The sequence below is a fragment of the Enoplosus armatus genome, chromosome 18 (genome assembly GCF_043641665.1).
Source record: "Enoplosus armatus isolate fEnoArm2 chromosome 18, fEnoArm2.hap1, whole genome shotgun sequence".
In the NCBI taxonomy this organism is placed as follows: domain Eukaryota; kingdom Metazoa; phylum Chordata; class Actinopteri; order Centrarchiformes; family Enoplosidae; genus Enoplosus; species Enoplosus armatus.
The window spans coordinates 10,153,734-10,181,326 of record NC_092197.1 but is presented as its reverse complement, the minus strand read 5'-3'; the positions used below and the strand labels follow the sequence as shown (position 1 = coordinate 10,181,326).

General features: G+C 42.5%; 3 protein-coding genes across 3 annotated transcripts; 1 reads left to right on the top strand and 2 right to left on the bottom strand.

Moving 5' to 3' along the window:
* Positions 1-732: 732 nt before the first annotated feature.
* zdhhc8a (zinc finger DHHC-type palmitoyltransferase 8a) lies at positions 733-11,655 on the bottom strand. Its single transcript, XM_070924673.1, has 10 exons — positions 11,552-11,655; positions 4,800-4,921; positions 4,550-4,707; positions 3,886-4,058; positions 3,673-3,775; positions 3,360-3,451; positions 3,148-3,277; positions 2,894-3,008; positions 2,145-2,257; positions 733-2,025 (listed from the first exon to the last, which is right to left on the bottom strand). The coding sequence occupies exons 1-10, from the start codon at positions 11,653-11,655 to the stop codon at positions 733-735; spliced, it is 2,403 nt and encodes an 800-aa protein (XP_070780774.1).
* Positions 11,656-13,007: 1,352 nt separating this feature from the next.
* Positions 13,008-14,156, top strand: ora5 (olfactory receptor class A related 5). Its single transcript, XM_070924674.1, has one exon. The coding sequence runs from the start codon at positions 13,008-13,010 to the stop codon at positions 14,154-14,156; it is 1,149 nt and encodes a 382-aa protein (XP_070780775.1).
* Positions 14,157-15,150: 994 nt separating this feature from the next.
* Positions 15,151-27,128, bottom strand: nup155 (nucleoporin 155). Its single transcript, XM_070924422.1, has 34 exons — positions 27,118-27,128; positions 26,609-26,775; positions 25,985-26,122; positions 25,764-25,860; positions 25,603-25,673; positions 25,422-25,514; positions 24,582-24,845; positions 24,414-24,487; positions 24,201-24,292; positions 24,007-24,104; positions 23,730-23,897; positions 23,484-23,584; positions 23,138-23,308; positions 22,915-23,025; positions 22,589-22,683; positions 22,412-22,497; positions 22,023-22,164; positions 21,796-21,862; positions 21,569-21,684; positions 21,193-21,290; positions 20,842-20,975; positions 20,454-20,645; positions 20,046-20,184; positions 19,804-19,939; positions 19,549-19,702; positions 19,353-19,457; positions 18,775-18,929; positions 18,503-18,632; positions 18,300-18,413; positions 18,069-18,189; positions 17,850-17,960; positions 17,335-17,471; positions 17,112-17,218; positions 15,151-16,091 (listed from the first exon to the last, which is right to left on the bottom strand). The coding sequence occupies exons 2-34, from the start codon at positions 26,748-26,750 to the stop codon at positions 15,953-15,955; spliced, it is 4,098 nt and encodes a 1,365-aa protein (XP_070780523.1). The 5' UTR covers positions 26,751-26,775; positions 27,118-27,128; the 3' UTR covers positions 15,151-15,952.
* Between the last annotated feature and the right edge of the window lie 465 nt (positions 27,129-27,593).

Here is a 27,593-nt window from a genome sequence, read left to right as displayed (position 1 = left end):
AATGAATGAACATGTTAAAGTGCATTCTGGCTTTATCTCCATGAAGAATGTCATCTGTTGAGTTATGAGCTGAAATTATCTTGTTATTTGGAAAAACAGCATATAATATCTTTGAAGCAAGATTGATAACCAACAGTAAAACACAGTTTTCCTTTTGCAGGTGCTTTAAATATGCAAACCCTCATTCGCAATTGCATTACTTCTATTTTGTAGCCCTCTGCAGGCGCCTGAGCTGACAGCCGTTCACACAAGAAAATAAAGGAAATAAACAGATATGAAAATTACAAAATAAGTTTATTCATATAAACAACTACAAAATTCTATTAAATTGGGTATTCTGCAGCGGGAGACAAATTAGATGATGTGGTTTCACGTTGTTTCACAAAAAAGCAATATCAAAACATATACAAACAGATAAGAAGTTCATCTGTATTCTTCACATAGCCCTTCTGCTTTGACTGAGTTTATAGAGCTCGCTCTGTTTGTAAGAGGAGGCACAACTATCCTGAGATTCAGCTTTTTTTTTTCTTCGAAATGGTCGAACTTATATGACTTTCAAGAATCTAAGTTTATTCTTTACACTGTGTATTTGTTTCTCACACACCCTCCCACACAGGAAAGTCCCAAATGACCTCTTATTTACAAAGTATTTTTGGAGCTGTGAAGACTGAGACTAACACTGCATAGATGATTCATTCACACCATCAGAAACATGGAGTATGTTTTTTTTTTTTATTTCAGGGCTCCCAGGGTGACTGAGTCCTTCCCCTCGGAGGAGTATGTGAGCGAGGATCGTTTCGCGGTGGCATAGGAGGCGTATGAGGGGGCGGAGGAGGTGGAGGAGGAGGGTAAACGGGGCAGAGTGGATGTGGAGGAAGGGAGGGGTTGAGTCTGTCTGTCAGGAAGGCAGTAAGCCGAAGAGGAAGACCTGCCCTTGCTTTGCAGGCTGCTGCTGCTGCTGCTCTGCAGAGGAGAGCTGGATGTCTTCGGGCCTCGAGTCAGAGACGACGTGGAGGAGCTGGAGAGAGGTGAGGTCCTCATGCCGTAACCGAGGATGCCTGTACTCATCAGAAACTCCCTGGAGCCGTAGGCTGGAGGCGTTGGTCCACGGGAACCTGCAGGTCGGATGTTGTCTGGTGGTAGACTCCTCCTGCTGGGGATGTCATAGATCCCCACATCTGGGCCGTAGAGGGCCTGGGATCTGGCTTGGAGACGCAGCATCCTCTCCCTCTCCTCCATCTCCCGTCTCTCGTGGATAGAAGCCATGATAGTTTTTGAAAAGCTGTCATAGCGTGCGGCAGCAGACTTCTGAGGTGTCAAGCCCTGTGGACCGAGATCACGCAGGCTGTCTCTGAGACTTTGAGAGGTTACATCTCGCATCGACAGACCTGGAGCGGGGAGGTCTCGTGATGTTATGCTTTGAGATGCAAGGTCTCTTGGCATGAGCCCTTGAAAAGCCGGGGAAGGGTCTCTTTGAATGAAACCTTGGAAGGAAGGTGAGGGATCCCTTGAGGTGAGGCCCTGCAAAGACGGTGAGGGGTCTCGAGGCTGAGGGGACTGTCTGTTGACACCCATAAACACGGGACTGTAGGCATGAGGAGGGGGCCGCTGCACCACTGTCCCATCTGTGCCCAGAGACATAAAGTGAGGGTGGTAGCCGACTGGCGGAGCCCCTCTCTGAGCAAGGAACTGAGGGTCTGCAGGGTGGATGAGGTTATCATAGGAGAGGCTGCTGCTGTGGTTGGCCAGTAGGCTAGAAGAGGTGAGGATGCCCGGAGGGGGGTTGGATCCCAAACCATCGCAATGCATGGCAGGTATGTGGGATTTGCTGCCATGGCGATTGCTGTGCTTGAGGGTGAGAGAGCGGGAGTTGAGCGTCAGAGAGTTGAGCTGCAGTGAGCTGGAGCTGCTGTTGGTCTGGACAGGCAGGGTGGCCTGCTGGCTGCCTCTCGCAGGGCTTTTCTTAGACTCGGAGCGGAGGTCAGGACCTTTGTTGCTCCCTTGCTGCTCTGATGTCTTCAGCAACTAAACAACACAACAAAAAAGAGAGAGCAATGTCTGTCAGACAAGGATCAAAACCTGGACTTGGATACTGAGTCTCACGCTTTTACAATACAACAAATTGATATCAGACTGAAAAGCACCTGCTCTGGAGGAATGGGTGACGATCCTCTTGATATGGCTTCCAGGACAGGGCGTAGCTGCGGCACAGTGGGGATGGAGACAGGAATGATGGATTTGGTATGGTGTCCCATCTCTAGAAAAGAAAACACTTTGTGATATATATATAAGATACAGCTCAGCAATGACACCACAAAGGAAAGTTTTAAAGGATACAGCTGGCGATATTCTGTATTTTTATTATTGTCAACAAATTCAAGATGTAAAAAGCAATGTCACAATTTACATAAAAAAAAAAAGCAAAATAATTTCCTAAAACAGCTGGGCACCGTAGGTTTGAGGAAGATTTACTCAAATAGGAGGAAATAGAGCATATGTTGGGGACTACTTTCAGTTGCTGATTAATACATATTTGGTGCACTAGCCAGCACATAATTATGGCACCAGGGCGATGTATGTGGGATTGACGCAAAATAAACTGCAGTGCCCTTGTTCGTGGTAATGAAGGAACAACAGTGCACTGATGAGTTTTTGGACAACAATGGAGCTCCATGGCGCAGAGGAACAAGTTATAATGGGCTCTGGCTACACAGACAAGACTTGTTTGTAGGATCAGTTCATTGTTGGTTTTGGTCTTTTCATGGGAGTCTCACCTCTGCAGATTTGGACAAAACTGGATATATGTTTATGACTATTCAAGCTGTATGCTGTAGAAATACTACTTCAGTGCTGTGTCTGGTTATCACAGTATATATGTGTCATCCTACAGTACCATCCATGGGAGTTATTTGGCTTTTCAGAATGCCGTGATCTGGTTTCGGTGGCAATGGTGGTGGAGTTTTCAGTTGTTTCATGTCTGACAGCTCGACAGCTCCGACTGACGTTCGCTGGCAGGAGAAGAAAAAAAAACACTTTGCATGAGAGATCTAATCCCTTGACAAGTGAGGTTACAGTCCTTAGATGATGGGCGAGAGAATATTTAACTGTGAGTGCTTTGGATTTGGCATGTCATTCGTTCATGCATACTTTATTCTGGAGATCCTGACTCTGTATCCCGTTGTCCCTGACTTTCACTGGCCTCTGCCTGTCAATCTCTGGTCTCAGGAACGGAGGCTGAACATGGATCACCATTTTCTTACAGGGCCTCGCTGTGTACCTGGTGGCGCATGACAAACAGGGGTGTCAAGCCAGTGAGCTACAAGGCCTCCTGAAAAGCTGAAGATTAAGAGGAAACTTACTTTGGAGAGATGGGACTGCAAACCAGATACTCCAGGTTGTTACAACAACCTCGTGTGAAGGGATTCACTCCTCCTTGAAATTTCCCAGTTACCTGTGGGATGATGAAGAGACAAAAGTACACCTGCATTATTTTATATTTCAGATGTAAATGAATGGTGTGTTAGAGAGATTTTCATTTGTGATAGATGATACATAAAAAAACGCAAATGTTAAGTCCTAAAGATATACTTTATTGATATACTTCACTTTCTATATGACATAACATATCCCCTGCTCTTGACAGTAGTTTAATATTTTGAAAATCAAACTGACTTGTTCATTGGTGGTGCGTCCTCTGGACACCAGGTACAGGTGGAATCCAGCGAGACCAAGGACCGGGATAAGAAAGAGTCCTGATATACTGATCACTACCAAACTGTACATACTGTTAAGGTAAACTGCTTCATATTAGACAATGGTTTAATACATTTACACAAATGAATGCACAGATAGACACAGAAGAATATCAAGCGTGCATAAGGATACGTGACAGTGCAGTGCAGCTTCCATAATTCGTCCTTGTGGTGCAGGACGTATATGAGGCCAAAGGTGAAGACAGCGATCATGTGAACCGTTAGTGACAGCAGAAACAGAAAGAAGTAGCGGTAGTTTCGCCTCCCGATGCAGTTGTTTACCCAGGGACAGTGGTGGTCAAAGTCCTGAGAGGAGATTAAACATTAAATTAATCAGAGCCAGAAAAAAAAACACACATCCCAGAGTCTACATTGAAGAATTTGCTGTGAAAATCAAGCAGTCATTGAAAACTTATGGAATATCCACCGTGCTCTCTAAATACACTTTGTTTAATACAGGCCGTCTGAACCCTTTTTCAAATTGCATTTTTACTGAGACTACAAAGGATCTGAGAAAAGGATTAACCTGATTAATGAGATCTCTCTCTCCCTCCATCACACTCTGTCCATCATTCACTCTGCAGAAATCCCTTTTATTGACTTTCTCCACACACTGCTGCACTCACTCAGAAGCACTCCTCACTTTTCTCCCCTGATCTCTCCATCTACGCCTTCTGTTTTCTTACTCATTTTCCCCATTTAAATTGCACACCACCTTTGTTTTCACCCTCCCCCCGTATGTGTTTTTTTTTCACACTATCAATGGCGTGTCTCTTTAAATCTGTCCGTGCACTAACCTCCACGCAGTGATCACAGACGCTGCAGTGGGAGCAGCGTGGAGGTCTGTAGAAATGACACGAAGCACACCACTTCATCCGCACTTGGACGCCCTTCACGTCCACGTTCTTATACAGCGGCGCACGGAACTCATCATCCTTGTCCTCGTCCTCGTTTGCTGGCAAAAATAATATGTGAAATTGCTAAAATAACACACAAAAAGAAAGGTATCTTTCCTACTGTAAGCATAACATCACTTTCATTACTAACCCATTGGGAGCACGCCAGCATCCATAAAGGTTGCCATGGTGAAGTTGGCCAGCACAAAAAGGAAGAGGATGGCACAGCATGGTGGCACAGCAGGGCAGATGGTCACAGCCAGCCACGGGCATCTGAATATACAAACACAGGAGAAAAAAAAGAAAAACTATTTCCTGTACTTGTCACTGAGTGTTCACTCATGTTACAAATTGAGGGGTTGACGGTGTTTTTGAGCCTAACAAGTATCCATCCTTAAAAGGTTGAGGTTAACACAAATCAGGGCTACAACAAAGACTTTAGGGGATAATCTTCATCCCATTTATTCTGATGGGAGCAGTGGATCTCAAAAGTAATTGTTTACAGTGAAAGATAAGCAGTATTAGTGTATGTTCACCAGTGCCCACAACAAGGGATTAAATGACGGGGTACCCTGCTGCCCTAAAACACTCACTGTATCTGTGTTACACAATGAAGCAAGTCATTATCTATTAAAAAGTGAAAGATGCCCATCACAAGTTCCTTGATCCCAGTGTGACACTGCCAACTAGACTGTTTTATCTGACAAAGTGTCCAAAACCTAAATATATTCAACTTAGAATGATATATAAAACAGACAAACATTTGAGAACATATATAAATATCTGGATTATTTTCCTTTATAAATGGTTTAAACGATTACTCAAATATTACAAATGCTGACGATTAATTTTCGGCTTCACAATATTGTTGTGTCATGAAAAGCAAAAAGCCATGCAAAGATTGATCATGTTGGGACAGGGTAATTGAGCTGAAACGATCAATCGATTAGTCAATCAATAGAATATCAACTGGAAAGTATTATAATAATCAATATAATTTTTCAAGCGAAAATCCCAAGCATTAGCTTCTCAAATGTGGCTTTTCTCTGTTTTATAACATTGTGAACTTATATGTTTGGGTTTTGGACTGTTCAGCAGACAAAACAAGATATTTTAAGACATCACCTTGGACTCTGTGACAGGCATTTTTTGGTGATTTATGGACGAGACAACTCATCGATTAATAGAGAAAGTAATCAGTAATCAGTAATCAATAATCAAAATAATTGTTATTTGCAGTCCTACGTTCATGTTGAACAAATCATGTACAATGCAGATAATGCCCCTGAATAAAGTTTGCACATTATCACTGCAGTGACCATGATAAGCAGTCAAATAGTCATAATTAAAGCTGTCTGGTTAATTGGTGGAATTTGTTATGTTTTTAATCATATTAATTGATCAAAAATTGCCTCAATCTGTAAAATATAGACAGCTTCTAAACACTAACATCAAACTATTATTTTCCTGTCAGGATTTTAACCGGTATAAAATCTTTCTGTGCATGCGTGCCCTAAAATCTTAGAGGACCATCACTTATCTCTTCCAGCGACTCAGAGTGTGTGTGTGTGTGTGTGTGTGTGTGTGTGTGTGTGTGGACGTGCTGAATATGGGAGTATGATTATATCTCCACTGTGTGAGATTAGAGGGAGGGGCAGTGAAATCAGGTTACAGTGGTAGACAGAGAGAAAAGATTCACTGGATTATATTAACAGTGTTTGATTGAACATCACATTTAACCTACATGCATGGGAATTTTCTGTTTCAATAGTCAGATGTTCCAGTTTTTGGTGTGGTGTCAGTATATGTAGAGCAAAATAATAATCATGTACCCTCTAGGACTGTTGAATGGAAATAATATGACCAGTATAACCAATGTCAGGACCAGAAAAATGTGTCAAATTGATGATTTTTTCCAGATATGACTCCATGGGTAAGTAAACAGTGAACACATATGAGTGATTAAACACAAAGTCTTATCGAAAGTGAAAACACCGACAAAATTAAGAGTCATCCGCCTCAATTATGCGCTTCATCCCAGCGCAGCTCCAATCTCCAAACCCCCCGGCTGGTTTTAGGCTGTGGGGGAGGGGTCCCCGCCCCAAGAGGAACGCCTGCTGATGCCATGCCAGCTGCAAACCCAGTAATCCCTGGATTATCAACTCTGGATTACAGACCATTTCTGCCAGTCCAGTGCATTGTGTATTCCTCACGTTAGACACTAAATACACAGAGCGTGCTGTGTCGCCATATATCACACAGTGCGCTACTATATACTGTATACCATGAGAGCAATCCAATTGATCCACTACTATTACTACTCTATGCCTGCAGAAGACTCCCTAATACAACAGATGAGGAAAAAATGGGAAATAGGACAAGAAGCTCTTTGTAGATTCGACCAAATGTAGCATAATGAAATTATGAGAACCTTAAGAAGCACTGAATATGTGACAAAAAGATTAAGAAGCATGACATGACACCCCCCCCCCCCCCTGCTGCTATTCAGGATGTGTGTCCAAGTGCAGTCGTGTTTGACATGTGCTTAAACTGTCATAGCTGATCAGTTACATTAAGCTGTGCAACTCGAGCTGGTTAGTTACAACACTCCTCTCATCACTCTACAAAAGATCTTTAAAATCATGAGCGAAGTCCATTAAAACAGAGGTAAATAATAGTTTTTCATTATTTATTCTACTTTAGAAATAAGAGTGTTATTCCTCGATGGATGGGTGGATATCTATATATATATATATATATATATATATAGATGGATAGATTCAATCAATGACGGCGCTGCAGATGAAACACAGAAGGTGAACTGGGAGCCTGTGACAGTTCATCTGACTGATTTCTTGTGGACCAGATTAAAGTGCGGTGGAGGGCTTCTGCATGGACGGCGGGCCTCCATCATCGGTCTGAGACCATCTGGACCGCAGGGAGAGACAGTTCATTACACTGCAGCGTGGCAAAGACAAGCCCCACCTAATGAAACAGCCCAGGCAGAGCTGTACTAAATCACACAGAACAGTAAGCTGCTCTGCAATCTGCACGCTGCCCTCATCCCCGCAGTGGGTCAGTGGCACAGCAGACGTCGCACAATTGGTCAAGCAGCAAGTTCACTGCTGCTGGCACCTTTTGTGAAATGTTGTCACAGTTACATAAATGACATCGCTGCCATGTAATCTGTCAGGTTTCTAGACATCACGTCTGTACAGAAAACAACTGGTGGTGAATAAATAGTAAATCTCCACATAGCATGTGCTCACAGTGTCGTGGGTTCAACGTGATCTGTGACTTGTGTCATCCACATTTCATCCTTCCTTTTCTCACTGTGCACCATCCAATACAGATGAAGGCACTTCAGGATTGTGGCCACGTCAAACTTATTTTGATGCATGCAGGTAAAGCAGTTCAAGCTTTAAATCAGTACAGAGAATGAGCAGGAATATATTGTACAGTATGTTTATATTTAAAATGTGAATTTCAACATTATTTCAGTATTTATATATAGTACCGTTTGCTTACCTGCTTACACTTCGCCTCCTTTAAAGAGAGACCATGTCACTTTGGAAAGAAGAAATAACACAATCCTCCTCTTACAAGTGAAAAGTTGAACTCATGAGCAATAAATCGCAGCCTTGCTCAATTCAACTCGCTTTGCTTAGTCTGGGTATGACCACTAGTTAACGGAGGTTAATGTCAGCTAATGTTTACTGAGTCAGTTCACTGTCCTCCTCTCTACCTCTGTTACTGTTAACCTGTGTATACACATCAAAAACAATGAGACTCAGACATTTTATTGCAGTGGATTAATGAAAAAGTACCAACTATTAAATGCTGGCATTGAGTGCCATTAGAGTACCTTACTAGTATACATTTAAAAACACAATTTTATAAAATTTGGGAACCCTATCTGAACGACGTAGAGCCTGGTGTCTAATGCATCATGCTGCAGGGATTTTCTTATTTCTTATTCTTATTGTAACCTCTGGTGTTGTGTGCGTGAATCTGAGCTGGTGTTCTGTTTCTTTTTTTTTCTCCTGTGGATTTGATAATGTAGCCATCTTCTACTTGTTGTAAACATGAAAACAAATACATTATTTAAGAAACACCTATGTATGCACTATGTATATATTAGCATTTAGCATATCGTAATTGCCATGTGTGGCCACAGTGGCTGCTGTTAAACAAAAGTTACATAATCTCCGTGTTTCAATTTAAACTCCCATACAATATTTCACATGCAAAGAATTCACATTTAATGATATTTTGACCTGTGTATAGATTTTGCACCTGTGATTTTCAGGATAAGCAAAACTTTTCTTCAGAAAACACGGTTTACTCAGTGGATTTTCTGTCTGGGCAGAGTGAAACATAATTTAATTAACGTGGGACATTTTTCTTGGTCTTTCTGATGTCTGTGGCCTTCGTTGGGCGTAGGCGACCTGCCTGAGTTTAACAATGCACAAAACCTTTACCACTAACCCAAACAACAAGTTCATGGTCGGACGAACAAAAGCAGGAAACCAGTAACTGATGAATTTTATCAGGCGAAGGAAGACAAAAGAGCCTGCACAATTTTAAAGGTCGTTTTTCTAACTCTACCAAACTTGCAGAGGAAACAGAAATGAAAGAACGCTTGCACGACTAATGCACACACACGCTGATAATTGCATGAATATTACCAGATGAAAGGACTATGAATTTACATATAGCATGACTGCAGGGTGTGAGTCAAAATTGATGGTAAAAAGTGTTCATCTATATAGAAAGTGACAAAACAAAAGGACACAAAGCCACATATGTACCCATGATTCACAGTAACCAGGGTAAAGGCCAGGGTGACGTTATGGTAGATGACAAGCGATGTCCATTTGACTCAGTGTTACCGAGGCGGCACTGAACAGAGCGTGGCACCTGTTTGTCTCTGCGTTTTGGAGGAAGGGAGTCACTCCAGCTGCAGCTGCTGGTTTGGCAGATACACAGAAAGAAAATGTCTTTAACTTCCTGCTGAATGCTGATGTGAATGGCCTTTAAGTCTACTGTACATACTTCCAGATCATAAGGGCAAACAAAAAGCAGGGTCGGGTATTTAAAACTACTTTCCTTAAAGGTTGACATGCAGTAGTCAGGGTGCACAGAGACTCACTGTGGGATCATTTTGAGCCATGAGGTTTTTAGGTTATAAGGTCATTCCAGCTCATACGCAAACCCTTGTCCCATAAGAAGCAGATTCATCACTTGTTCGTTTAATCATTTGCAGTGTCCTGGTTTTGCTGGTTTAGCAATGCGGTCCCAATTAAAGCAGTCTCCTCTCAATCTATCACGTCAGCAGGCCATTGATTTTTTTTTCTCTCTGTCACAGAGTATAGATGGAGTTCATCTGGGGTTTCTCTACCTTTTCTGGCCTGTGAGCCTGTCTCTACATCCCAAAGGTCTCGTGACTTCAGCAATTAGACAGCTGTCAATTCGACATGTGGATTTGAGACCTCCAAATGGATTAAAATGATTCAAAATGTTAAACCCATTTAAGTAATTTGTTTAATGAAAATCCAATATAATGGTGTATACATATGATTCCTACAACCAATGGTATAATTATACCTTATAAACTGAAGACGAAACATAATTTCACTTAAATAACTTTGGATTTCCCATAAACAAGGGCTCATATTTCTGCTGTTATCTATAATGCTAATCTTTTCATATCACGAAAGAAAGGAAAACTTAAATGTATGTGTATGTCATAGTGAAAGTCTCTTAGGAGGATGCAGTAAATATCTACTGATAGTAAATTCAAAGATCCCAGACTCCATTTTTCCCAGATGGGGGATCACATGGCAACGGCAAGAGGATCCTAATCCCATACTCCCAATCTGGTGTCAGATTCCAGTGGAAACGGTGCGCGGCTGGAGAATACAGGAGAAAGTAGGACAGATATGGCTACAGAGGTCAAGGGTCAGTCGACTCTCACAGAGCTGATGAGGTGGGAGGCTTCACTCGGCGAGTCGATAGTGAATATCAGAGGGGTTTTCATGTTAAAAGTACTTTAATATCTGACACTGGTCCGCTAGTTTTTCTGCCTTGTGGTTCTTAATGTATACAAGTAAAGGCTTTAAAATGCATAGATAAATCTGACCAACCTATTGTCATCATTTAAATTGGATTCTAGGGTATTATGGGATATTATATTGAATTTTTTTCTTCCTGCGTGCCAGCGTTGGCTTGAGTGGAGTCTTTGCAACCTCCCACTAGCTCTGCCTTTCCTCACAAATAGGTCAAAACCAGGAGGCTAAAATTAACTATTTCAACACTTTCACCAAGTATTAAAACTTACATTTCCGTCATGCTGTCTGATCTTTACACACAAACCTTCACGGTGTCTTTGATTTCCTGTAGCTAAATTCATGACACGTTGATACATGTTGAATGTGGGTGGCTTATCCCCTGAACTGTGCTTACTCTGAGTCCTCAGGGTGCACTGGGCAGGCACCCAGACTATAGCCCACACTCTGAGCCAACCAGGTCAGATGTTAGCCACCCCTGGTGGGTCTGCCAGCAGAGTGAAGTCAGTGAAGGAGAAGGTGGAGGAGATGGTGCTCTTTTTGGGCATTTATAATTAGAATACTGGTTTAAGAAGCTTTTTAGAAATTGCGAAAAATCAAAAATGGGAATAAAATTGTGCAGACGACATTCAGCTTGATGACAGTTAAGAGAGGGAGATCATTTTAAACATTTTATAGTCTCAAAATGCACTTCCACATGCGAACATATAGACTGATTTGAATGAAAGAATACCTGATGCATGGTGGATGAAGAGTGATGGATGTCTGGATGAATTTTCTGTGGAGCAAACCGACAGTGCATGTCACCAACTTTTCATTTTCGGGTCGCACTTACGTAAAGACGAAGAACAGGGAGGTAGAGCCGACCAGGAGGCAGGCGGCCGTGCACACCGGGATGAAGGCGCTGGGCTTCAGTGAGTCGGCGCCGCTGGCGGGCATCCTGTCCTCTGCGCGCTCATCAGAGTCTCATTACTGACGAAAGCGACGGCAGACGCACCGGGCAAGGACCTGTTTGTTTGTGTATCTCTTCGGACATCGACCTTAGAGCGCCGGGAAACATGAACAAATCATAGTCAAAGGAGAAAAAGAAAAAGAAACCCTGAAAGGCAGAGCCCGCAGCGGCGCTGCTCACTGCTGCATCCCGTCCCGTCTGTCCCGGCAGGCAGCGGCGCACAGATGCCGCCTCCGGTTTATCCCAAAGGTGGAGCTTTTACTCACGGATCACGTGAAACGCTACTACACAACACTGAGACCCCACGCTGTGATCTGACGAGCAGCTTAGTTCTATTTATTTATTTATTTCTTTTAATAGGATGAAATGTACTCTTAGCTGTGTTATTTCTTACCACCCATTAAATGTGTCAGCATGTCCATTGTTGTCCATGTTAGTTAGTAATCAATATTTTATTACAGTATACTGTTTTATACATTAGAATTGCCATCTAAGTCTCCACACAAGTATATAAAGTTGTAATAATGGCTTTAGCAATGGCTAATGAATACTATTATTAGCCATTAATAAGACTGCAGCAGCCCAGTGGACCACTTAACCTCTGGAAGAGGTTTGCAGAGAACATCTGGACTAAAATCCATTTAACAGTTCATATGTTTATATGTTATTTATTTAACATTTACAAGTGCAGACTAGGTGGCTTTTTAGAAAGTGAGCCCATGAGCATTTATTGATGGATTATCAACATGTATAAAGCCTTAGCAAATGACTTATTAACCATTAATGGCGCCCTTACATGTAGTTACTACAGTTTTACCTTTCATAAAGGAAAAAGAAAGTAGTACCAAAAATTCTGCTGGCATTAGACAGAAACTTCTTAATCTTAAAGAGGGAAAGCCACAAATAAAAGAGAATTAAGATCCCAGAGACCAATGAGACTGTTTTTATTAGCTGAAGCAACATTTTATTTGTAATTTATCAGAGGACTCGTTGCTTTAACTGCATGGTGGCTCTTCAGGGACTTCCACAGGCGCTCAGTGGACAGATTCTGCTCTTTTTTCCTTCAGTCAGATAATACAGTCTGCCTTTAGTCAGGGGAAGCTCCTTGGGAGGGCCTTTCATGACAAAAATACACCTCCATCTCAGAGGGACTACATGATGAAGGCTCCTTGAGGAAACACAACATGTTAAGAGGTTGTTTGAACTCTACAGTCTGATTGGGTGCAGCTTCTTACCCTCGTCTATAAATGTCCAATGACCAAAGCCTTCCACATCACAAGCTTTGACTTGTGAGATCGGTCGACAGTGAAGTGAAGTTGTCACCCGTTCTTGTGAAACAATGGATGCAGAAGAGTTGATTGAATCCATCATCAGAGCACTCATGTTTCTGGCAGGGATCCTGGGAAACAACTGGCTGGCTATACGCTCTCTGCCCGGGCAGAAATCTGGCATCCGCACCAACGAGGTCCTCTTCATCAACCTGGCCGTCTCCAACCTCATCACCAACTACCTGGTGGACCTGCCCGACACCATAGCGGACTTCGCTGGACATTGGTTCCTGGGGGAAACGTTCTGTGGCGTATTTCGTTTTTGCGCTGACCTCTCTGAGACCAGCAGCATCTACACGACCTTCTTCATCAGTGCTTACTGGCACCAGAAGCTCGTCGGCTCCATGAAACGGGGAGGTGCGCCGGTGCAGCTGGACAGCCTGTGCTTGGTGGGCTGCCTGCTGGCTGGGAGCTGGACAGTGGCTTTAGTCTTCAGCATCCCGCACTTTTTCTTTGTCGCAGTGGAGGGGGCAAATGAGAGTCATGAAGACTGCGTAGACGTCTTCCCAAGTGCAATAGCCAGGCAAACCTATGACATCTTTTATTTAACCCTGGCTAATGCTCTCCCTGTTGCTGGGATTGTGTTCGCCAGTGTCCAGATTGTCATCACTCTGCTCCAAAACCAGCGACGCATACGGAGTCATAACTCTGACCCCACCAAGGAGACAGTTAAGGACGAAAACAAGAGTGTTGAAAAGAGAAATGGTGACACATCAGTCAGAACTGTTTCTGGTACAGGCACCTCAAAAGATCTCAAAGTTTCTGCATCCACAATCCACATTTATACGGGCGTGCCGGCTTCTTCCTGTCCAAATGGAGGGCTGTCGGCTCACAGCTCCAACAGCTCTCCCCTCAACACAGAAACAAACACTGACAACAGAGTTGGAGCTCCACCAAATGTTTCAAGGCCCAGCCAGATGCCAGCTAAAACCAGTGTGAGCTCAAGCTCTCAGGTGAGGGCAGCCAAGAGTGTGGTGGCTGTAGCCAGCGTGTTCCTGGTCTGCTGGCTGACTCATCTGCTACTGCGCATTTCCAACAACATCCACACCTCGTCAATAGTGGTGGAGGTGGCCAGCTATATTGCGGCCTCCTACACCTGTATCATCCCCTACATATTCCTGCACGGAGTGAAAAAGCTTTCTTGCTCATGCAAGAAGTAGAAATGCATCCAGTTTTTACTCTTGGACTCGATATGTGGTTATGTATATATGGTCTAGGAAGATCTCTGATCCTCCCTGTACCGTTTCTCTAATCTAATGTTCAGGTGATCCCAAAACTTTATTTGCTTCTCATATCCACTCAGAAATTTCCTCCTAAGTCATATTTTTACTAAATTCTTCAAGACATTATCTAGATCTCAGTCTTTAACATCTCATCTATGAAGCACCTTGTAAGTTTATTTTGAAAAGCTATGTAAAATAAAGATTACATTTCTAAAGCAAACAAATGTAAAATGTTGGTAGAGTAGGTAAAAATATAATGTTGCTGTTCATGAATTTGTATGTATTTCTTGTAAAAACAGTGTGTTGAGCAGGGGCATAATGTGTCATGAAATAATTCTAATAAAAAAATAAAGTCTCAATTAAATTATGACGATGCATAAATTAGTTTGATTTGTTGGAAGGTCCCACCGACTGTTCACGTAGAGTGTATTATTAGTTGACGCCTCATCTGATAAACATTATGTATGGTTTACTTGTATGAGTGTACTGACTAACTGCGTCATTAAGAGAGAAATCAAACCAGCATCAAGTGAAAATGATTTTATTTTGAATGAGACTAAAATTAAAGATAATTGTGTACTAGAGTGCACAGCTAATTGGAGAAAAGGACCTTTAGCAATTACTGCCCTGTTAGTGATGACTGTAAGAAACCCTCAGAGCCATTTTCAATTAAAGATAATTATGCAAACTATGCATAAAAATGCAAACAGTGACGACATTAAGTCCATTATTGGACGCCCTCATTGTCAAGCCACAGCAATTTAATCCTCCTTTCTGCTGGTAATTATTTGTAAACTTTAACACAAAACTGTGCCTATGAACAGAGTTTGTTGGTTCACAGGTAACTCGTTTCTGTAGTGTTTTCAAAACATCGTCATACACAAAAGCAATGACAAGTTTCATTTCTTTATAAAAATGTTTTATGGTTTTTTTTTCTCAACGCAGGCCAAAGTTCTCAGTGTGGCACTGTGTGAACTGCACCGTGTTAAAAAATTGTTTTACATTCCAAACAATCACAAAAGCATTTATACACAACAGCACTGTTAAATTTATCAGCCAAGTAGATAAAATGCTCACTGTAAATAATACACAGAAAGAAAATGTTTAGGTGTGTGCATGACCTTTGGCAGAAGAGACGACATTATGGCCAAGTTATGTACATAATTACAACATCCAACACTGTTTGTTTGGAGGAAAATGTAAAACAATCACAATTATTCCCCTGTGATCAAAAGCCTTTAGTGGATCCATAACAAAATATCCCAAATCAATCGCCAATAAGTGCATTTTCAATATATGAAAACTGACCCGCTAAATTCAGAGTGATTTAATGTTTTTATGAACACATTTAATTCAAATATCTTGTCATTTATAGATATCTGATACAGCTATTTGCACACAATGTAAATAACCAACAGTGTCTTGCTTTCCAAAGTTGTATGTCTGCATAATGTTTAGACTTCTAACAAAATGTATTAAATAAGTTATAAAACTTGTCTCTTCGTCCTCATCTTTATCAGAAGACTTTACTGTCATCTGCTCCCTCAGTCCCTTAACAACAAACACCTGCCAAGCTGTACCACATCAGACTGAAGAGAAAAAACTCTACTGTGGAATACAAACGTGTGCTGATCATGTAATCACGCTTTTAAATCAGCTGTTTAATTAAGGCCAACAGTGCAAGATCCAGAGGTCACCTGTCCCTTGTCCTGTGCAGTAAGTTATTAGTAACGTCAGTGGAGTTTCTCCAGCTTCGCCTGCAGCGACTTGAAGTTGCCGATGGTTTGCTGAAGGGCAGAGTTTGGGCTCAGAGACTGCAGCTCCACAAGGTATCCACAGATGTTGTCAAGACACACGTTAGTGAATCTGCGTCTGAAATGGAGGAAAAACAAGCTGTTAAACCAAGTTTACTGCAGGTTTGGAGAGTTTCAGTAACGCACTAGGCACCTTGCTGAAGCGAATATGAGGCTTCAGACATCAAATCAAGAGGGAATGTTGTAAAATTCCCTCTTTGCATTTCTCCAGAATTACTTGTTGTGCTGTGCTGGAGGAAGAGTAACACACAAAGAGATGTTTTTGAAGATATCCACTTGATTTGCCTCAGACTGCTGCAGCCTCATATTCTCTCCAGGTAAACATGGGAATGTGTTTTTACACAGAATGAGAACTATGGATTTTGTCCACCATCTCTTAATTGAAATTGCTTTAGAAAGGGATTTCTTCACAGGCAGAATGGACAGGAGGAACAATCACAGCAACCAATAAACCTTTCAATGTACATATGGGCATGTGAGTGTTTTAGGTAAATGTGAACCCCCTGCAATGAGTACTTCTGACACAAAGCTATCCGACCGTGCAGGGAAATCAGAGAAATGATCATTACGATAAGTATCACACTTGGACAAACATTAGTGGGAATTTGGAGTTCAAGCCTTTATATGTCTGTCTTTGACTGCCTGAATATAGCTGCTGTTGGTAGCACACAAGTGATTGACAGACATGACGTGTTGCCTAGAAAGAGCAAAAATGCATCTCGCTGCAAAAGAAAGTGTGATCAAGGTCGGAGCTTCACTAGTAATAATTTTGCTGCTCTCACTGGACATACTGTTTTTCATCACACTAACTGTGTTGTTTAAACATTTTTCCTGCTGTGTAAAAGAGGAAGGTTTAATCCAGCACCACTGTTTACAATTACAGTTCATCTAGAGCAGTTTACAATAAAGTGAAGGGGGGGGGGGGGGGGGGGTCTTGCTCATGGATACTGTGGTAGGATACAGAATTAGCTGTGACAGGGATTTCAACCAGGGACCATATGCTCAGGCTAAACAGGAGGCCAACACTACAGTGCCCACCACAGGCCTGCAGCCGAACAGCTACTCTGACAGTGATTACCTGTCATAGGTTGGTACTCTGCTGGGATCATCCACATATCCCGACAGCAGCACGTGGATACACTCCACCAAGTGAAGAGGTTTCCTCAGCCGCTGCCAACAGGGATCCTACAGGAAACAGGCAAGAGACAATTTAATCCTCAATTCACAAAAGCTGCTTATAATCATGTGCATTAATGTTAGCAAAACTGCAAATGTGATGATATTTTATCTGAAGCATGTACCCGAGTTTTGAAGAGTTGGTCATAGACCTCCAGAAGACGCGGCAACTGTACTCCAATCTCCTGCATGGTGGAGGTGACGAAGCCCACGTCCCAGTTCAGCCGACACACCTCCTGCTCTAGAAACTTCACCAGGAACTCTACAATCACATGATACATCGGCGCTAGTTAGCATTGCATACTCAGCAATCTGTTCATTACTGTGGAAAATGGGTTTTTGCATCTGACATAATTGATTCTCTGCATGCGTGCGAGTACCAAGAATGTATATAAAATTAATCATTGTCTCCACAGAGAAGACAAGTTTGAACAGGCTGATGGTAATGGGAGGATAATTAAGCAATCACCATAGAGCACTAGCATGACCCTGTAGACCTGTACCACAGAGACACACTGACATAAATGCTGCAATAGGGAAGCCTAATTATATTACTGTTAACAAAATAGTAAACAGCAATCTGGAAAATTTCTAACAAGAGGAAAACTGAACATAATCACAGAAAGGGATGAATGCTTACCCAGAGGGAAATATCTTGGTGTTCCAGCATAAATCTTTCCCAGTGAAACCAGTTTCAAACTGAGAGACCTCATCCTGTCTGCTGGACTCATGGCCACGGTGTCTCCCAGTTCTACACAAGACAAAACAATCATCACTGACATCATGCAGCATGGGAAGGGCATTTATAAAAAGGTTTGGCCTGGGCAAAACATTTGCGAGGTGTTGACATTTCACTTGCCTTTCTCCATGATCTCCTGCCACAGTGAGTGCACCAGGATTGGGTCAGAGTGTCCTGCACAGTGAATGATGGCCAGTTTGCACTCGGACAATTTGAAATGGTCAGCAAACTCCCCGTAGAGCTACACGAGAGAACATTATTCAGTGTTAATAAACCTTTCTCATTCACTGTAAAGAAAATTCTTTATAATCCCCAACTCCTGATCGTCATTGTTCTGCTGCTGCATGTTACCTTTGTGATGTCCATGAGCTCGGAGTCCAACTGAGAGATGACATTTTTTACTGAGGGATGATGGGAGTACTGTCTGATCAGGGTCTCCTGAATCTGCACTTGGATGCGCACCAGCTAGGAAAGGGAAACAATCACAGAAAGTGGTTACATCGCTAAATTTCACACCTAGATTTTGTTCACCGTGATCACCACCACATACACACCTCCATCTTTTCTTCCAGCTCATGAAGGAACTCTCCATCAGATGCCTGAGCTGAGATACAGGAGGAACTCTTAGCAGACAGGATGGCTCGGGCAATATACTCCAAACGCTGCTTCAAGGAGATCTCAGTGCTGCATAATCAGATGACGAACAACAAGGTACTTTTCTTTTATCATGTCATCAGCAATTAGTCCATGTAGTGTATATATGGTTTATGTGGTGATAATAATCCAACAGAATGAAACATATTATTTAGTCACTGAGTGTCCAAACCTGTGCATGTCAGCGAGACGGGCCAGTACATGAGCTGCCTTGCCAAAGTTACGGTTCTTCTCATAGTAGCGCCACAAGAGGTCCATATTGTGCACCTTACTCTGGTCTTGCTTGATCATATGCATCAGATGTTCCTCCAGGTACGGAGAATTCACCTGAACAGAGGACAAATTAAAAAAGGACAGCTATCAAACAGATGGCATGTAATGACACTAACAATGCTGACAGACACATGCTTACTTTGGATATACACAGGGCTATAGGCATACACAAAAAACAATACATGACTCTAGGTAAAACATGGATTGTAAACATGCACACTGAATTTTAGCCATTTTTTTATTTTTTATTTTGAGACATTTATTTGCATTGTCTTTACTATAAACACCTGTTGTGTCTCAGTTCATCAGAAAACACACCAAACCCATAAAAACTGGATGAATATCTGTCTACAGTGATGGAATAATCTGGAAAAATCTGGGTATTTTTCATTAAAGGGGGGGGGGGGCACGATATGCCTGGATAAAAAATAAGGTCACAGGTAAAAACTGAAACACACACATGAACAGACAGACTACCTCTAGCAGCTTGTCAGTCAGGTCAGCCTGAATCAGCCAGTTGTACAGAGCGATGTGAAACAGCTCATCCTGAGACCTCTGGGCCAGACCGAGGATCTGCTCAAACTGCAAGGGAACAACATACTGTCATTAATAATGCAGATCATGTACACAGCTGTGACAAGAAATTAGCATCAACTGTGCCCTTCTTACTCACATGAGCTGTAGCTTCTTCGTTACTGAGCATGTTAGGGTCAGAGGTCATGACAGGAGGCCCAGGCTGCTTGGGGACGCTGGGGGACTGCGGGGCAGCTTTGCTCTGGTTCACCAGCTCCTGCATGGTGTCCGTGATGCACTTATAACACGAAAGTCTGGAGCAGAGCAAGGAGGGGGAGGGGGAGGGTGTTGGTGACAATCTTCTAAAATAGCCGTCAATGACACTGATTCGTGTACTACTTCTTTCTTGCGTTACCTTTCCTGAAACGCCTGTTGTCCCACTCTGTCGTCCTCAGGCTCTCCGTTCTTGTAGAAGTGGGGCCCCAGTCTCTGTGGATCCTTCTTGTCTGCTGTTGTGAGACACAACTCAAGGACTCCCTCGTAGAAACGCACTGAGACAGTTTAATAGCATTAGTATTAGTGTCAAAAAATAAATAACAGCATCATTTAACATAAACTACACAGATAAAGAAAGTAAAAGGTCTTGTGTGTCCCTACCTTGCCTGTATTGGGAGCAGACCAGCGGCAGGTCTGTGTGCTGGCTGATCTGCTGATAGAGCCGCAGAGACTCCCTCAGTGTTCTCTCTTTATCCGTTTTGTTCTGAATCTGCTTAGAGCTCTGCAGTAACTCATTAGCCTAAGTGGGAGACAAAAGCAACAAATTCAGTATTAAGACACATGAATCAATACCTTTTAATGACCTTGTTGCCCCCAAAATTATCCTGAAGATTGCAAGAAATGTGAAAGCACTAAGACTTCAATAAAACACAAATTGCAGACCCCTGAGGCTGTAACAAAGACTGACACATTTGACCACATTGAGTACCTTTTAAGGTAGACAAGTCTGCTCAGAATATTTCTAAAACTTTCACAGAAACAAAAACACCACATGATGTGTGTATGCACCTTGGAGCAAACGTTGTCATCACTGCTGTAGAGCAGGGGACAGATGTCCCGCAGGTGATTGCTGATGGCATCCACAGACGCATTATCTTTGATGTAGACATTAATGAGTGCTGTGATGAGCGCTCCCGACAGCTCCTTGCCCCGGATCACTACATCCTTAAAACTTGCTCCTTTCATCTGATCTTGAAACTCCTACAAACACAGAAAAAAAGTGTCAGAGTGATCAATGAGCGCTCCAGGAACAATGGAGATCACATTGGGCTGGGCATAGGTTTTGTGCTGAAAACCAAAAAAAAGGTATTACATCCAGGAAGAGGTGGATGAATACCGCAGTGATGATGCATGAGCATCCGCAGCCAACAGGAGAAGTGTTTGTGCACACATGTACCTTTGGCAGTTCAGACATAATGAGGCTGAACTGATGATCACAGAGGAGCTTCCAGAGGGCCAGAGTCTGATAAGAGCGATGCACTAACTGCTGGATACCCTGCAGGGACAGTTTCTCATAGACCTGAGCTTTGGCTGGATACAGAGATGGAAACACAATGGGACAAGAGTTACAGGAATTCAGAGAAATAAAGACATCAGTGATTTGTGTGAAAAAAAATCACTTTTTCCTCTTTTGTTGGTACATCAAAGTTTCACATTTACTCAACATTCATGTTGAATAACATTCTTGATATCACTGATATTCATGTCAATATTCAGGAAAATGTGGAAACCTGCACTCATAACTCACTGTGATATTTCCTCTGGAGCTCCTGTTGGACCTGCTGAGAGCTGGCTCCGTCAGGACGCATAAATCCCAGCAGCCTTTGCTGCAGGTTGGCAGGGGAGCTGAAACTAAGAGGGATATTCAGGAGGGAGTTACAGTAGAGTTTTAGCAGATCTGGATCCTGTTTTTTCATTTTCATGTAGGAAATACCAGTATGAAACATGAAATGAGAAAAAAAAAAAAAATATATATATATATATATATATACACACACACACACACACACACACTTGTAGTGATGTTCTGTGGTGATGTGTTTGAGAACCAACAGAACCTTTCAAGGCATCAACACACTTATTATTTCAATGTAAGATTAAGCAAGCAGAGAAGGAGGTCTTACCTTGCAGCACCAAGTGAGGATGGACTGAACTGAGAGTTTTTATCTAGAAACTCCCGCAAACCGCAGAGCTCCAGAAGTACTGACTCCAAATCAAACAAACCGACACTGCTTTCCAACTGTGAAGACAACAGATAACAGTTCGTGTTAACTAACCACTACTAGCATCACTCAAAAAATAATGACTATTGAACTGTTAAATAAATGCCTGGAGCACTTAAGATACTTACAATACTGACAGTCTGATTTCCGTTGCTCATGGTTTTCTCAACAGCAAGGCTGCCATCCCAAATATTTCTATTAAGAGTTAAATCAGCAGGGAAGAGGAGAGAAAGACATGTTGTTCAGTGTGGACACCATCATCACACATCAGCATACACACCTCTGACTAAAAGAGACTAAAGAAAAGAGGCTCTCACCCAGAAAACAGGGTGAAATTATAACAGGATTTACTTACCCAAGAATACGAGCAAAGTAGACACAGATGCCATTGTGTTTTCCTGAGCAAATCACCTCTGGTCCAGCTGACATGGGTGTAATGGGGGCAGAACCAGAGTGCATTGGTGCGAAAGGTGTGGCCAAGGCTGGGGGCATGATGCCTGAGGGGACAGTAACAAAAATGACAAAGGCTTACACGTGATAGCATTATCAAATGTGATGTTTGAAAACGTTTAACATTACATTTTATTTGTATATCCTGTTTACACGATTAGGCAAACACTAGCAGACATGGTAATGTGTGCTTAATGCTTTACACAATGTCACAAGAGTTTAAGGAGCCATGTTTAGTCTGTATCTACGCAATTCCCTCCCTGACCAGGTGGACAGTATTTACATATCATTTACCTGGTGCTGGAGAGCTCATCACTGGTCCAACTGTACTGGGAGATGTCATGGCTGCAGGGAATCTCATCTGTGCTTCTCCTCCGTATCTGATCACGACAACAACAGAGGAGCTGTTTTTAGTTTGTGTACAGTGTGAGTAAGTGTAAACCTGTGCATGTAAAAGCAATGTGATCTGACCTGAAGAAGGCTCTAGTGGCCCACTGTGAAACCTCTCTGTCACAAGCAGCGCTGGAACAAGCCAGTATCAGTGCTGTGGCACAAGCCTGCTCCTCCTGTACAGAGCAGATTAACAACTCAAATATATTCTGTGTGCGTACAACATGCCCGCACACTGGTCTAAGGCTGCATGCCTTAATCCTGCGTGACGGTGTTTGTTTGTCACGCAGGCTGCCGGCTTGCGGTGTGTAGCCTAAAACCATGCATGTGTGTCATGCTCACGTTTAAGGCTACAGGTCATGATAAGGGAATTATAAATATTACACAAAGAATGTCATGTTTCATACCCTGTGCAGCTTGAAGAAGCGTTCAACATCTTCACTCTCTCCTCCAGCGCAGCTCACCAGCAGGTGACGGAGCTGGTCGACTGGTCGCAGTTTTTGGAAGATATGACTCCCCTACAGGAGAGCAAGGAGTCTAAACTTAGTATACACAATTAAGAGTTTGTCACACTATAACGAGATTGAATACTGTGTATTCAACATGATGAGTCATGACAGCAGTTTTAACCTTTGCGGATAGAAGGACAAACTTCTGCGGGGGGATATTGTGCTGCTGGACCACCACAGGTGAATCAGTGATGGGGATCTGTTCCTTGTTCAGGGGAGTAAAAATCTTGGTTGGCCTCTCCTCATTGAGTGCACAAAGAGCCCAAGAGTGTCCATCTACATTTGACATCATCTGCAATAGAACACAGAAAAAAGGAATGCTTATTGTAGGGTTTCTATTAACCATCCTGGCTTTTAGGTAGTAAAACAAGCTGTTGGCCAAAGGTCTGTTATTTTTAACCAAAAGCACTAAACTGACACGTAAAATTTGAATCCATTTATTGAACGCATGTGTCTTATGTGCCAACCTGAGTCTCCATCAAGGGTTTCTTGAAGGGGAAGGAGTCATGGTTGATGCACCACAGAATGTCACTGTCCTCTGTCTCAGAAGCAGCCATTAACAGAACACCTGCAAAATTTAAACAAAGAAAAGACAAAATGGTATTACAGGTGGATACAGGTGAGCTGAAAGTAACTCTAAAAGTTGAAAAACACGTTTGATTATCATTGGGTCTTTCTGGTAAACTGAAGAATAGCTGACAAAATAGTTTTACCCTTGCTGTGTAGTGCCTTATGAACCTTTGCAGGTTTCTGCAGGGTTGAAGATGCAGAAAACCCTGGTGGCAGACGAACATGGACCAAAGCTAGCAGGCTAGGTCGAATTGCCATATGCTTCTGGTGTGGGGGGGCAAAAGGTGTGGTGCTGAAGTAGAGGCGTACACCTACAGAAACAGAAAATGTGCAGGTACACATAAAGTATAAATTTTTCATATTACCCTACACATCTCCTACTATTTTTGCTCATCTTCACTACTGCCCTGTAATCTTTACCTGCATGAGTGACAGCGAGCAGGTGACAGTCTGAGGACTCAGATCTGTCAACCACAGAGATCTGGACAATAGGTTTGAAGACAGAACGATCAATTGTCCTGCAAAGGAAGGAGAGTTTGAGAGAGACAGAAAACACATTCTTACTTTCCATTGAGGAAAATGAATGACAGATGTGAAAAAAGCACCACACATACCTGGCTATGTTCCCAGCAGCCACAACAATGGAGCTCTGTGACATGGTTGCCACACGACTCATACCCTGCCCATCAGCACCCAGGTCATACACCTAAACGACAGAGAAATTGTTTATTATTTCAGCACCATGACAATCACCACAGATGTGTTAGTTTCTCAGCTAATCAGAAAGTTTGAAAAATTTGCATGACATTCACTAAATGACATCATACCTGCAGAACACCTTTCTCAGAGCGTGTGAATAGTGTGTTGCGGGAGTTGTCAATAGCAATCTGCACAATGGGATCTGTGGAGCACAAGGAACGGCAAAAGGTTAAAGTGAAGTTTAATGAGATCGACGACATCTTCCGCTCCACATGGAACTGTGTCCCTCTCCTTACCGTCTTCAGAGAAGGAGAACTGGAGCACAGAGGGGACGAGGAAGGACAGAGAGCTTTTGGAGTGGTTGATTTTTCTGCAGCGCTGGCTCAGCCATCCTGCCTCAGCCTGGTAAGCTATCTCATAGAGGCAGCCATCCTTTCCTGCCATAAAGATGCGGCCCAGGTCTGTGGAGGTGATGGACAGGATGTAGGTGTTGTCCGTGGGGATTGAAAAGAGGGGGTCTGGTAGCAGCTGCATCCCACCTGACATGCTGTCATTCAACCCTACAACAGAAGTCGAGAGAGACACAAAGATGATCGAGATAAACCAATACAGGTACATGAGGATATTAATAGCACTGTTGCAAACAAAACATAGCAAGAATGGGGGATATGGGGGGACACCTCAGTTTGCTCCATATCTCACCCTGATGTCTATACAAGTACCATATCAATTAAAAACAGCATTTATCTATGTATTGATTCTTAACAGTGTGTATATCTTTTGGTAAAGCAGATGCCCTTATCTTGCACATATGCTTAGCTTATGAATATCTGGCACTTGTTTTTACATATTTGACTACGTAATTGGCAACATATTTAGCGTATGCCTGTGAGCTGCCATGTTTCACATGCCCCTTGCAGCTTTAAAGCATTGGACATATTTTACTGTACTGCAGCATGATGATTATCTTATTACGGGATTCCCCAGAGGACTCTGGGTAAGAAGTTAAACACCTGAGGCTAAAATTTCAATTCATTTGAAAAGAGAGAAGCTTCATGAGAAAATTCCTCTGTGGCATCTACGAAATCATATACTACATGGAACTCAAAGGCAGTGTCACAGTGATAGAAACTCACCAGCCTGGCTCTTGGGGAAGCTCAGCCCAAGGATCACTACATCCACAGAAGTAGCCAATACTAAGAGGTAGTGAATGTGTGGCTGTAAAATCCCTGAGAAGAAAAACAAAACTCATAAACATTACTCAAATAAAACATAACAAAAAATAAAAAAAATCAATGCTGAGTTGTTCACACATACCTTGTTTTGGTTTTACAAGGCCAACTGCCAGAATGGTTTCAATAAGGCCATCAAAATAGGCCACATCTCCTCTGCAAAGAGTATAGCAGGAAAAAGTAATTAACGCTCATCACTTATCATGAATGTCGTCATTCAGTCCCATATAAGTTAAATGTGCTCACCCATCTTCATAATTCCACATGAAGATGTCATTGTCAATTGTAAGCCATGCTCGACAGATCTCAGGAAAAACTCCCATCATGCAGTTACACTGCATATCTGTAAAATGGTTAAGACGAAACTCAAAAAAAAAAAGTAATCAGCTTAGCTATATGTCTGATGGAAACCTCTGGGGACATCTGCAAGCATAAGGTTAGCTTTTCCTGAATGACCAAAAGGATACGGCTGAACTGCTCCACCAGCTCAGGTGGCAGAGGGACCCTGCGGACGGCACTGAGCTCCGGGAGATTTGGCACACTGAGTAAACCTGGTCCCTGGAGGGGGTAGTCCATGTCCGACACTCCAGAGAGTGACGGCATATCTATCAACACAATCAACAAGTCTGATTAAGCACTATGCCCAGACCAAATTTTGTATCATAATACATTTCTCTTGCATACAAACATACTACAGTTTCATTTCACAATATTTTGTCTTGGAATGAAAAATGTTCATTTTGATGCATTACAATTAAATAATACAGCTCTCTGAACTTATATTAGACTGAATGTCTCTACCTTCATCACCATGCTCAATTACACAGGATCACTCCTCAAATCTTTCTTTTGTTGTGCTTATATCTGACTGTAAACAACCTTTAAAGCCCCAACACTGACTACCTTTGTCTATATCAAAGTTTTGGTCAACACCTATTGTGATTTTTACTTTTGTCAACACCGTCCAACCTCTTCTTTTAACCTACCATTCGCAGTTTAGCTTGGCAGTCCTAGTGTAAACAGAAACACTTGAGTTTGATAGCTACTATTAGGTCTATCTCTCTTCTTCTCCATCCCTCCACATGACTTACTATGAGAGGGGACGCTGAGCAGCTCCGACAGGTCAGGAAAGCAGCGGTCATCCTGCAGGTGTTTGTCAATCAGCCGGGCAGAGTTTTCCAGCGCTTCGGCGAGTGCAGCGGCGGGGCTGCTGGGTCCAGCGCTGGACGGCATGGCTGGGCTACCACCGCTAACTTCTCTACAGATAACAGTGTTAGCAAAGTTAAACGAGAAGTCATATATGAGTAACACAGAGATATACTGCCAAAATTACAACAGCAAGTTAAACGTTTCTGTGATAAAGTACTAGCTAATTTTAGCAAACTGGTAGAAGAACGCCGGTTAGTTAGCTGACTGCTAGCATTAAAACCTTATTATTTAGCATGCAAGCTAAATGCTAGCTAAGTTTGAAATGTAGTGTTTTAAAGTGGACTCGATGCTTTACCCGACTGAAAAGATTCCGCGTGATACTGAGTTATTTGGCTACGAAGTTTTGTTGGCCAGTTGAGCAGCAAAATTTAAACAAATACACCTCACATACACAAAACTAGCAGCCCGCCAACCTCATGCACAGTGGCAGAGGTGAAAGGTTTTTTTTTCCGGTGAATCGATCTTCTTCGTCTCCTTAACTTTCCGCAGACTGGGCCAAGTGAAACGTTGTGCTGCCACCCACTGGTCAATGTAATTTCACCCTATTTATCTTTTTGGTACTATTAAAAACTATTACTATATTTTTAGAAAACTCAATCAACTCAGGTTACCACCAGCTGGGACTGCTCAAGTGCAAACACACACATAACCTGGTTTCAGTTTTGGTAGCCTTCATGTAGACCAGAAGGTCTAACATATTCTACCAAAATGCAAAGAAAATTATGAGTGAACAGAGAAATTGTGCACAATATATCAACCACTAGTGTGGAGAAAGGTCCAAGAGATTTCATAAAGTTACCTGCCAGCTGTTGTGTGCACATCCTCACATACATAATAACCATGGTAAGATGATCTTTGCGGGGTTGT

What these genes read in the sequence shown, in the direction of transcription:
- ora5 (XM_070924674.1), top strand. Translation starts at nt 13,008, where the DNA reads ATGGATGCAGAAGAGTTGATTGAATCCATCATCAGAGCACTCATGTTT.
- nup155 (XM_070924422.1), bottom strand. Translation starts at nt 26,750, where the DNA reads ATGCCGTCCAGCGCTGGACCCAGCAGCCCCGCCGCTGCACTCGCCGAA. An exon ending in AACCCTTGATGGAGACTCAG is followed by an intron (nt 23,309 to 23,483) that starts GTTGGCACATAA and finishes GTTCTATTGCAG; the next exon opens with ATGATGTCAAATGTAGATGG. An exon ending in ATGACAACGTTTGCTCCAAG is followed by an intron (nt 20,185 to 20,453) that starts GTGCATACACAC and finishes TCTCCCACTTAG; the next exon opens with GCTAATGAGTTACTGCAGAG.
- zdhhc8a (XM_070924673.1), bottom strand. Translation starts at nt 11,655, where the DNA reads ATGCCCGCCAGCGGCGCCGACTCACTGAAGCCCAGCGCCTTCATCCCG. An exon ending in TGCAGTCCCATCTCTCCAAA is followed by an intron (nt 3,278 to 3,359) that starts GTAAGTTTCCTC and finishes ATGCGCCACCAG; the next exon opens with GTACACAGCGAGGCCCTGTA. An exon ending in GTCAGGATCTCCAGAATAAA is followed by an intron (nt 3,009 to 3,147) that starts GTATGCATGAAC and finishes TTCTCCTGCCAG; the next exon opens with CGAACGTCAGTCGGAGCTGT.